The sequence below is a fragment of the Ictalurus furcatus genome, chromosome 27, assembly GCF_023375685.1.
Source record: "Ictalurus furcatus strain D&B chromosome 27, Billie_1.0, whole genome shotgun sequence".
Taxonomy (NCBI): Eukaryota; Metazoa; Chordata; class Actinopteri; order Siluriformes; family Ictaluridae; genus Ictalurus; species Ictalurus furcatus.
The window spans coordinates 9,599,597-9,612,448 of record NC_071281.1 but is presented as its reverse complement, the minus strand read 5'-3'; the positions used below and the strand labels follow the sequence as shown (position 1 = coordinate 9,612,448).

Genomic DNA, 12,852 nt, shown 5'->3' with positions numbered 1-12,852 from the left:
CCGAGATCACCAGTAAAAGCATTTAAACAAAAGCAAACTCCCTTTAAACCTGAAAAAACTAAATTAGGGATCGAAAAAGCAGGCCGAAGAAGAAAACTGTGCTTTTTTCTTTTAATTTGTTCGCTAATGTAAAATGATGTAACATAAAAATAAGAGACAATTTTAAAATTAAAAATGAGAAGACGTGATACATAAATGAAATGATGGCAAGTTTAGAAATAAATCTAACAGGGATTACAATTACAATTTACAATTACAATGACCTACTACAACATGAATAGTCCTAGTCGTAATTATCACATTAATCGCTGCAAATTTGGATTCCTTTAACAATATGGATTCCACTCGAATTATTCAGAAGCTTATAAAATAGCACTTGAGCCAGCACATCCTATTATTTTGTATTTTGAGAATTTTTTTTTTTTATCATATTTTATATTTTTATATATTTATATATGATTGTAGAGGGATGCAGATGCAAGTGCAGATCATTTATTGTGTAAAGTCCAAACAAAACAACCAAAGCTGTGAAAGCAAGAAGCACAAACACGAACTGTGGAGACGAGGAAGAAAACTTACAGACTGTAAGCGATCCTGTAACACTCAGGACAACAAATGTCAACTACAACAACAGCTTGACAGGGAGACACTTGCTTCATCCCAATCCCAAAAGAGTATGCAAGTACTGTGACATACTAACTCATCATGGAAGGATTTGGGACACACTAATTCTAATCTCGGATAATATTTAGGATGGATAGAAGGTTCGTAGCCAAATTGGGAAGCACCAACTGAAAAGTTAGGAAGCCGTAATTACAAAGTCACTTTGTTAAGAGCAAGATGGAGGTGTACCTTCTCTTAATTAACTACAAAAAAATAAGTTTTTTTCTTTTCATCTACTTCCAAAAAAACCAAGGACAAAGAATGCGCATCAGGTGTGTTGTGCTTTTTTATGTTTTTAATCAATTATTAAGTCACTGTAAACTTTATCGTTACATGTTATATCATAATTGTACAATGCTATCGTATTTTGTACGGGCAATTAGCTTGTTTTATCGTACATAAAAAAGCCTGAAAATAACTTGCTGCATATACCAAACGCATAATAACTGAAATCAGCTTCTGAGACGAGTAAACATTCAGTTTCAACAAATTTACCGTCAACTACAGACGCTGCATCCACTGATTCCAGCATGTTTTCTTACTGACACGCCCCCAGCACAAATAAAATCCTGAGTTTCCTGCTCGTAATTACGACTTTGTGGTGGTGATCTTTCTGACATGATTTGAATGCACCATCAAATAGTGGTGCTAAACAAGGCATAACAAGACAGAGGTATGTGATGTGCTGGGGCTGATGGGTAATGTAGTTCTAAGACCACTGGCACTACTATGACACATACCAACACTTACTCCTTACGTACAACTTAAATCGCACCTATTATGGTTTTGAAACGGGCCTAATTTTGATTTAAAAGTCTCATACAATAGATTTACATGCATCCAAGGTCAAAAAACACTTTAATGTGCTCATAATTTAAATTGCAGCATTACTTTTTTCTCACGGTGTCACGAACGACTCGTTCAATGATCCGTTCTAAAGGATTCGTTCTAAACTCCTCCTTTCAGAAAGCATACTCTTTTCTGATTGGTCAGATGTCCCAGTCTGTTGTGATTGGTCTACCGCTGTCAGCGTGTTTCAAAAAGGAAACGCCTACTACCATAACGAGTTTCAGCTCCGTCTGTCAGCGAGCAGCTGAGGAAGACCAGAGGCGGGGCTTTTTGTTACAAACATATATAGTTTTGTACAGGAAGTAAGTCTGGAATCACTAACGACTCGTTTCAGCTGTTCAGAATCTCTTCTTTTGGGAGTCGATAACTGTGTTTCTCATGCACTTTTATCTTTGAAACTTTGCAGACGTTTTTACATTCACAAACAGCTCTATAACACACTACATGAAAGGTAATATTTGAAAAACCATAATAGGTGCACTTTAATAAAGCCACATGATATTAAGAATTTGTGACTATGTGGATCTGATCGCTTACAGACACCACGGAATTGATTATTATATTGCTCCAGTGATGGAGAAAACTACATTAAACAGCTTTAGCGAGACGTTCAATCAAAGTGATTTATACAGTATTACCACTCTTTACTGGTAATGCAGTCTGTACATCCGCAGCGTCATTCCTCATTACATCCTGTTTTTCCCCCTCTTTGTGTTACTCACTCATCAGACAGCAGGTCTTTCATCAGTTTGTTCTTGTCCCGGAAGCAGCCGAGAGAGTGCATGCTTTCCAACACGTCTGGGTCGATGTCTTCAGCCGAGGGTAGCGTGCGGATCGCCACCTTCCGTGGAGCAGGCTGCTCCGGCTCTGGCTCGTTCTTCCCCCCACTGTGAATGAGCATATGGAAATAAGAAGAATTATTTTGATATCAGTACGCACCGGATCCTGTGTAATATTAATGTATATCAATATTTGTAAAATCTGTGGCATGACCATGAATGAATTTTGAACGCATGAATTTTGAACGCATCCAGTTAGCAGTCTTTCAAACAAAGGATGAGCATGAGGATAAATGGAGTCAAGTAGTGGTAAGAAGAGACAAAGGGGGCTGTAATGGATAGGTGAGAAATGAGAGCGCTTGTCGAGGTTGCATCAGCTCAGTGAGAGTCTATGGTCTTTAATAAAGCTCTGAAAAGGAGGCAGAGATGCACACTGAGCCGCAGGAGGCTGCTGTTACATGCACACAAACACACATAATAAACATTTTTTTCTTTCTTGATTATTAAACCTTCAAACACCATTTATCACAGCAGCTTAAACGCATGCAAACACATAAAGGGTCAAAAAAATAGTTTTGCATTTTCATACAGAGTAATGCAAGTACTTTAAGCTAATATAAAGCAATATACTGTTATTGCTTTTATTTTAAAGCTCAAATATTTAATAAGAATGAAAACTTCTAAATGAAAAAAAGGAAATAGTATTTTAACTAAAATTGTCCTAACAAGAACCTCTTAGAGATAAACAGCAGTTATTTTGGTGTTTTTTAGTTTTGTACGTTGGTGCTGCTACTGTTTCTCTCATAAGTAGATTACAGGCTCAATGTTAATGTTGTACAATGTTCCATATAGTCAAATGCACGGAGCATAGTCTAGGCTTGATCACATCGGGATTTGGTACAAATGGTAAATGGTCTGCACTTATATAGCGGTTCTTTACACTGTTACTCATTCACCCATTCACACACATACACTCACATAACAATGGCACTAGCCTGCCATCGGGAGAGGCAGGGGCAGAGCTACCAGGGGGCAGAGCTACCAGGGGCAGAGGAGCTACCACGGGCAGAGGAGCTACCAGGGGCAGAGCTACCAGGGACAGAGGAGCTACCAGGGGCAGAGTTACCAGGGGCAGAGTTACCAGGGGCAGTGGTTAAGGTCATTGGACTTCTGACCGGAAGGTCAGAAGGCCTTGAGCAAGGCCCTTAACCTTCAATTGCTCAGTTGTATAAATGAGATATATGTAAGTCGCTCTGGATAAGGGCGTCTGCCAAATGCCATAAATGTAATGTAAATGTAATTGGGAGAAACTTGGGGTTCACTGTCTTGCCCAAGGACATTTCAGCATGTGGTGGGGCCGGGGATCGAACCACCAACCCTGTGATTAGAGGACAACCTGCTCTACTGTACCTCCTGAGCCCCCAAAATGGCCCCAAACCACCAATTTGTGATCAATAAACAATTTTTTGCATTAATAAATAATGTACAGGGACCAAAATTATTTTCAGCCCACATGGCCTTCCAGTGATAATAACTTTAGCTCTATACAGTATGCTTGTAGCAAAATGGCAAAACCTGGAGTGTACAACATTCAACGTTTCAAATTCGCTGCGTGGGAATATTTTTGAAACCTCAAAGCTGTGAATGTCGAGTTTAACATCAGTCTCACCAGTGACTCTCAGTGACTATACATAATCGATGCTGATTAAGCACAAAACATAATCAGCATGTTCCTTGTGTACCTTCGCCCACAAGAACAACAAACAAGTTTCGGAAAATATTATTCGAAAAGGAAACAGAAATTGTTTTCAATCCTTTTGTTCAAGAATGATGTCAGTGCAATATGCATTTCATAATTTTAATTCTCACTACCTGCTTGTGTGTTTTTAAATAGTTAATATGAAAAATCATGATATTTACCGATATGATATTATTATACTGTGAAAATGTCAAAGTCCTAAACTGTAAACTCCTAAATAACATAAAGGATACTAAAATTGCTATGCTTCTTTTGAGTATAATGTTACGCTGAATGAGATTTAACACAACAGAGTTCACAAATAACACATTTCTGATCATCTAATTTAAAATCTATTTCTGACTTCATTATTAAATAAACAATAGTAAAATTTGCATAGCAAATATCTCAATATGTAGTGAAAGAGCCATGGGAGTTTATATATATATATAATTTCTTTTTTTCAATGTCTTTAAAACCAGTTTTTTTGTTTTTGACCCATATGCAACTGATAGAACACAGCCAATATGGTCTATGGACACACACACACACAAACACTCACACACACACACACACACACACAGATAAGATTGATTCATACTTACATATACCATGTGTGCTTCTGTATCTGTTCTAACTGTAACGAAAGAAAAGACCATCAAAACTGCAGGAAATCCACTTCCACCAATATCATTCAATTATATTCATATGACTGAAATTACAGAATTGTCAACTGAATTTAAAAAAAGAAAAGAGAAAAAAAACAAAGACTGAAGACATTTCATGTTGTCAAACTGTGTCTCCTGCTGGCCAAGTCTAATTTCCTCCATCAGTATCCCCGCCTCTGATCTTCAGGGTTTAACTGGAAACACTAGAGAGACTCCGAGCATGTCTACTCAGCCTCTAATTAGACTGCAGGACGACAGCTAGCACCACGACACAAGCTCACAAGGGTCATGACTGTCTTATGTGTCAACGAGAAAGATCGTAATGATATTAAGCCGTGACTTAATGACACCAAGCTATAAATATGATCCTCGAATATAATCCACTGCAGTTGGGTGATAAAACTGGGATTGCGTTTTGGGCTGAGCCATGGGGACATCATGCGAGCTGATTAGAAAACAACAGGAGTCTGACAAGGTATCAGTGGCACCATAACTCATTGACTCATCAGCTTCATCAGGGCACATTATGGAAATGCCCTGCTATCATTGCGAACACATTACGGAGTGTGTGCCAGGGATGCGCTCTGGGGTTGAGGCTTTTTTCCCCGACTGGTGAATCTCTGTCTGAACTCTGCACTCGGATTTAGCAGACAGAAAAATAGAAGGAATGTGCTGTGCAGTGAATTTTGAACATGTGGATGCTTTTAAATATGTTAAAATATGCGAATGTTGATTTAAAAAAAAGCCTTATTTTAGCATTTAGTAGCACTTATTGAGGGGTGGCACAGTAGGCATCTGCTCCTTCCCTGGCACAGTCCGGAGCTGTGCTATCTGTGTCTCTTGTTCACCCCATGTCTGTGGGATTCCTTTGGGTTTTTCAAGCCCAAAGGTTGTGGTGGCTCCTGTATATAGTTACTGAATAATATGCTCTATAATGAATAACTGAATAAGCCAGGAGATTAAGCGGTTAAATTCTCAATTCATTTAATATTAGTTCATTATGACGTAAAAGCTCATTCACAGTGTCTTATATCATCTGTGATAATTCTAAAATGTTACCTTGAATATTATTAATTTTTAATTATAGGCAAGTTATAATAATAAATATAGCTATATTAATATATATTTCTGGATACCTGGGAAAACCCAAAACTACCCAAAACTGTATCAAAACTACAGACTTCCCTGAACTGAAATATGGTTATCTCTAAATATGCACATATCTCAACCAATCAAGTGTCTGATTACCCCCAAAAGTGAAAAGGCATATGTGAAAGTATGTTTAAATATTCCATTCTGACTACAGCATAGACTATGTTTACATGCACGTCAAATTCTGTTTACATTCAGGTTGCAGCCATATTCCGAATACGATATTTATGTGCGTACAGCCATCAGAATATTCCTGTATACATGGTTGCTGTAATTATGCCTGAGTTGCCATTCCTAAATACCTCGACTAGAGCTAAGCATCTGTTAGCACCCACAATTCCTTGCAGACTGGGCATGCGCATGTATCTCCTTTCAGTGGATTTTCTGAATAAGGTGTTTACAGGCAACAAATTTCCGATTAAAACATGTATATTCCAGGGGTGGGAATCGGAATTTGGGAAATCAGAATATTGTCTTAACCTGAGTTGGGCAATTGGGCCGCGGTGTTTACATGACTTAGTACTAATTAGAATATTGCTAAATTCAGATTAATATCGGAATATTGATATGCATGTAAACGTCGTCATGGATATTTTAACAGCTGGTATCTGATTACATACTGAATTGATTATGACACTAGTGAGGATTTAGACATTTTTAGGCAGACTGACTATTTAAACCACTGTTTATTAAACTGGCTTTTTAACCAGCATGAATTTATAGATAGACTTATAGATAGATTTATAGATAGCAGAAAAAGTTTTCAATTCAAATCCTGTGACTACTAGAGAGCCTTTGCTGAGTAAAAACTACTAAACTTGTTTTGTAATGCCTTTTTTTTTTTAACTGAAGCACTTTAGAGTTAAAGTATTTCACACAAAAACCAGGTATGTTGCAAATCTAACAAATATTATAAAGTATACAGGATAAATATAATTAAATGAATCCTAACGAAAGAAAACAGCAGTCAAGTCTCTTTATATGCAAACATTTCCAGTTCCAAAAAGAAGTTTATTTTCCAAAACCATTTTTTTTTTTGTTATTTGTTACAGGATCCTATATCCAGTTTGTTTTCTCTGATGTCTGATCCACCGTTTTTTGTTGGTATTGGCCTGATAGCGATACTAGATATCGGCTCGGAGCCATCTCTACTTGTATTAGCTTCTGCTTCACACACACATCACTTTTTAAACCCTGAGAAAGATAAGTTTGGTTGAGTTACAGACAAACCAAAAAGCATAGAGGGAATTTAGCTCTCCACATGGATACACTGCTGACGCAGTGCTGTTATTTCTGATCAGTCAGACGCGGTCCATAAAGACAGATCTATTAGATATTCCTCTAGAAAGCGAAAGGACAGGGAAATTTCAAAGAGCCGGTATTAAGATAAGCTCATAAACCCTCAGGCCTTCCGCCATGAAAGACAGAAAGTGATAGAGAGTTGGAGAATCTATCATGTGAATCCTCTACAGACACGCTGAATTGCATTAGTTCTGCTGTGTGTTTACCTGAATTGGCAGCGAGCATACAGACAAACCCAGACTCAGACTGGAAATAAGATGAACACAGTGAAGCTTCACACCAGGACTGTATGTGTGTGTGTGTGTGTTTGTGTATGAGTGTGTGTGTGTGTGGAGAGATCCTGCTGAGACCATGTATAAAGTGTGATCAGTACCGTCACCACCTGTGATTCTTGAGTGCATCCGGTATAAAGAAAAATAAATGCTGGATAAAACTCTACTATTATGCGCTTTGGTATGGAACACAAAGATTTCCATCAGAATTGGATTGAGACAGAAGATACATATTCAGGAAACAGCCTGTCAACAACAACAACAAAAAAAAACCCACTTGTCAAGCGTTTAAGGAAACTTACCTACAAAAATAAATAAATAAATAAATAAATTCCAGTCTTTTTTATTTAATTATGATGTGTAAAGGAATTTCCTATCTTACAGAACTGTACATTAAGCTGTCAATCTATTAGGCGCACCTATCTTTTATCTACACTGTTTTATCATGTACGCCCATCATATAGGTCACTTCGTATGTAAACAAATACATAGACAGTTTCAGCCCCAGACTCTCCACTCACAGTGTCTAATAACTTTTGTACACTTTTCTGGTCACAAGCTTCAGGGTATTTCAGGTTGCAGTCTGAGTGGCTTTCCACAATTCTATGAATAAGCACTTTTGTGCACTTTGAACATCACATACACTTGTTTTTTTTTCTTGATCCATTTCACGGTGCATGACGGTTATTGTGTGATGTAACCTGGCTCGCTGCATGACTAACGTTTCACCAAATTTGAACTTTAGGCAAATGAGCATAGCTATCACATTACATTTAGCCAAGCAGGAAAGGGCTTCACGGAGTATTTTGAAGGAAGCATTTTAATTCACTATAACCAAGTTAAATGTAAATGAAAATGATGTACAAGTGGATATGTACCACAAGACTCTAGAAAAAAGCTACAAGTACGGCTTGAGAGATGCAGTAATTCCTTTTTCTGACTGGAGCACAACTTTCTAGCTCTTGCTACACCCTTAAATAATAATATGGACATAAAATGGAACCTTTCCATTAATGGCTACTGTAGACACACCTATATAATAAGTTTACCAAATACACTTTGTAATAAACGCAAGAATTAAAACAAAGTTTTTATTATTGGTAAAAAAAAACCCAACATTTAAATACATCCCTTCAATGTTTCCTGCAAAGCCACGCCCCCCAAAGACATGACTAGCCTTGAACGAATGAGTTCAACACAGTGATTTCTCAGTTTCTCAGGCAACATGACTGACAGATAGCCGAATGTTCTGACTGGTTGGTGGTCCACATCATTTGTTGTTTTCTGTCATTCAGAGATCCAAAACAGAACTTCACCCAGTATTACAAAGTCCAGTTCTGACCTGACAACAACAAGCATACCTGTAAACTGTGAATATGTGTGATTGGTGATTATCTACTGAGCTCAGACTAACCGTGAGTCTTTTGGCCGCGTCCACTTCAATCATTCCTCTCAGCAGGTTCTGGCAGTCAGGAGGGATAAAGTGAGGCATATGGAACACTCCCAGCTTCACCTTCTCCAGCAGGTTCCTCAGGTTGTCGTCATCGAACGGCAGAGCACCCTGACATACAACATTGCAAAGGATGAAAGAAGACCAAAAAGCGCCTGGTGCAAAACATGCATTGTACACAAAGGAAAACATGTGAATGATGCAGAAGTGACAAAGACATATTTATCAAAGAGCTCCGTCAGTGGAATCACACAAGGCCGGCGAATAGAGACTCACTGACAATTAGCTTCGTTTCATGCTGAGCTGACTTTATCTTCTTTATTTCAGCACAGCCCCTGACCCAACAGAGACTGCTGCTTTTGTCAAATGATGTGAATGACACAAAGATGTGACAGGCGCCAGGCCCGTGTAACAGATGATGTAATCAGAAAAAAAGCTAGCGGCCACTGTCACTAAAACAAAACGCAGATGTCTGGGGGGGGGGGGGGGGGCAAAGCAATTCTCTCCAATGCAAAACCTTAGAGTAGAGAAAGGACACGTCGCAGAGACAAGGCGCCTTTGTTCTGAAAGAAAGCTGATTGTTTAGTGAGGTAAATATAGGTATAATGGAAAAAACACAAATACAGTGGCAGAGGAAGGAATCAATCGGGTTTGTAATAAAGGTGAAGCACCTGCTTGGGGTGCAGTGCGGCCTACGGGACACAACGCCTCAAAGAAATGTGATTATGTAGAGGCCTAAAGCCTTCTGAGATTAGCAATTTACATTGCACATCCAGTACTCATCGCTTAGCTAATGCTATATGATTATTGCATGATTTTTATTGTAATTATTTCCAATGCTGTTGTTAAAGGAACAATTAAACACAATAGGGTGTGCTGTTATAGGAAAATACAGTAATCCACGTGTGGTGGTGAGATACGGCCCGACATGAACTGGAGCGGATTACTTTCTTATAGCACAGATCAGTGTTTTATTCCTCTTATGTCAGTAATTTCCAGTATTACCAGTAATGATAATTATATATACATACATATATATATATATAAAGCAGTTTTTAACCATTTATAGTTACATTTAATGTCACAGAACATCCATGTTCAGTACACTTGCACCTATAAACAGTCATTCCCTCACCAGCCTCACTTCTCTCTTGAAGTTAGACAAAAATGTAGCTTGTCATGATACATGATCCATAAATGTTGCATAAAAGTCTCCTTTTTTTAACATACAGAAAGCTTAACCATATCAATGCTTATACATTTTTCTTTGTTAAATAACAAGACAATTTTGCATTCCTTTAGTATTAGCTTTAGATTATGTAGCGCGTCCACTGTAGAGTTTGTGTGAATGTGTTACTATGGAAACAATAGTGATATCAGGCAGAGCGCATTACAGTAATTTATATTACAGATGGAGCTACTGTCAGAGCGGCTGATATAGAAAATGAATCCACACCTTCTGATTTGAGAATCCAACAGCTCTGTGGTATACTTTTCTTTTTTCTACTGTGTTTCACGGTCTGAGTAAATGTTAGAAATAATGAGCAGAATTATGGTATGGATCATTCCATTTTTATAGCATATACAGTGCCCTCCACTAATATTGGCACCCTTGTTAAATTTGAGCAAAGAAAGCTCTGAAAAATCGTCTTTATTGTTTAACCTTTTGAACTTTTGTTAAAAAAAATTCACAAAATACTCTCATGGATATCATACAATTGCAAACACAACACAAGTTTATCCCCCCAAAATAGCTTTGTTAAATATAGGTGTGCAACAATTATTGGCACCCCTATGAATTCATATGAGAAAAATATCATTTTTCACAGCCTTCTTTGCTCATATTTACCAAGGGTGCCAATATTAGTGGAGGGCACTATAGTAAATTTTACAGAATAGGTCCATCCATATACCTTAAATCACAGATATTTAGAAAATTTCTTACACTTAATATTCTTCAAATTTACTACTTATACATTAATTAAATTAAATATTCAGCTGCTAAAGAGATTGAGTGGAGATATATAAACATCACTCTCTGGTTCATTAATTTCCCTTTCTCTTGTCTGAGTTCAGTCTCTTTGCTCTTACTTTCAATCCTCTTTTTCAAAGACAATGAAGCAGTGCCTGATCAAGGATCTACCAAGCCTTTTAAGTCCTGATTAACAGCCACATTTCCACCATTTTTAGAGCCAAAGCATTACATACATACAGTATATTTGGTTAAGGACTGCATACCCTAGGTATTACACCTTGTTTTATAGAATAATTTGGCTGAAACATTAAAATACAAATATGGACCTTACTTTCAAAACTCATTCACACACGCACACACACACACTACCTACAATAGAATGTCTGAATGCTAGAGCAAGATGGGGAGCTTTTTTGAACTGATAATACAATATGATTAACAGGCAAGAATTCTTATCCTGAGTGTCTGGATCATGGTAGCCCACATTATGTTTTTTTTTTTTTTTTTTTTCCCCACATCATTTACAGCGTTTCTTCTCTTCTCTTTTAAGGTGGTTGCTTGAGAACTAAGATATTACAAAATAATCATGAATTTTTCCGTAAGAGCTTTATCATTCAATGTTCATAGGATCTGGAGCCTATCCCAGGGACACTGGATGCAAATACACCCTTGATGGGAAGCCATTCTGTTTCACCACACACATTCTCACACTCAATTATACCTGGGTCAGGAGTTAGAGTTTAGAGTTACTGATCCAGCTACTAAGGTAGCATGTTACAGTAACCCAGGCACCGATTTGAATCAAAGACCATGGAGCTGTGCCACCCAACGCTACTCGCTGTGCCCAGTGCCACCCAATGCTACCCGCTGTGCCCCCGTGCCACCCATGTTACAAAATATTACAAAAGGTGTTTTGACTTAAATACTACTCAACCCCCACCTTTAACTTAATATTTTCTCCCAACATATAAACAAAGAAAGAGTTGAGCTGCTTGAACTGTTGTCATGGAGACCAAATTACCCGCCTCTAACAGTTCCAGACCAACAGCCTTGTAGTGCCTGAGCTGAACAAATTTTCTCTCTTTTCTGCCAGAAAAATGCAGAAAGGTTCCAAATTAGGCACTGCGTCTGTAAAAGAAAAAAAAAAAAAAGAAAAAAAAAGGAAAAGCACTATCTGTTTTCTTGGGCCATAAACACCCACATGAACAGAAGGAAATGGAAACAATCATTTATAAGGATCATTAATTTAATCAGAGGGGATATCCTTATGCTGATCTTCATTGCCTGCTGACATCTGAGAGTATCTTTCATTTTCTAATTAAGACTTTTTAACATGAGTAAGAAGTCTTTGAGATAACTTCAGAGATGTCGGGGAAGCGTGACGACCACTTACCACTAAAAGTGCAAAGAGGATGACCCCACAGCTCCAAACATCTGCTTTCCTGCCATCATACTTCTCTCCCTGTCATTGAGAGAAAGAGAAAGGTGGTTGGAGGGCAGGCTGGTCTGAGAGCTACATTAGAAGAGATGGCTCTGAGAGTACACTTACCCTAATCACCTCTGGGCAGGCATAGTGAGGAGATCTGAAAGAGAAAAGGATGGAGGAGTGAGAGACTTTAAATACAGACTGTTCAGTTAAGACTGTATTTAGTTTAGCCTTATTTAGCACTTGTTTACTAAAGGTCTGAGTGTGTAAAACACATGCAAACATAATAACACCCACTAAAATGTGTGCAAGCTGAAATACCCATAGGGCCTCCAAAGGCTTGTGTCTTTCTAAATGAGAAAGAAAGCATGTGTTTTCCTTTTTGCAAGTTTACCTCAGTTAATATGGGATTTGGTGCAAAACGGCAGGTCTTGTGGGGTGTTCCCGGTATGCAGTGGTTACTACCTACCAAAAGTGGTATAAGGAAGGACAACCGTTGAACCGGCGACAGGATCATGGGTACCCAAGGCTCATTGATGCATGTGGGGAGCGAAGGCTAGCTTGTCTGGTCCGATCTC

At 38.2% G+C, this 12,852-nt stretch overlaps 1 protein-coding gene across 5 annotated transcripts in view; it reads right to left on the bottom strand.

Moving 5' to 3' along the window:
• brsk2b (BR serine/threonine kinase 2b) overlaps positions 1-12,852 on the bottom strand; it is a 184,598-nt gene that overhangs the window by 27,006 nt on the left and 144,740 nt on the right. For all 5 annotated transcript variants that reach the window (XM_053617324.1, XM_053617325.1, XM_053617326.1 and 2 more), the window contains 5 exons: positions 12,398-12,431; positions 12,242-12,310; positions 8,838-8,984; positions 4,635-4,666; positions 2,235-2,399 (listed from right to left, as the gene is read on the bottom strand). In XM_053617324.1, coding sequence (XP_053473299.1) covers positions 2,235-2,399; positions 4,635-4,666; positions 8,838-8,984; positions 12,242-12,310; positions 12,398-12,431 — 447 coding nt within the window. The remainder of the gene's footprint in view (positions 1-2,234; positions 2,400-4,634; positions 4,667-8,837; positions 8,985-12,241; positions 12,311-12,397; positions 12,432-12,852) is intronic.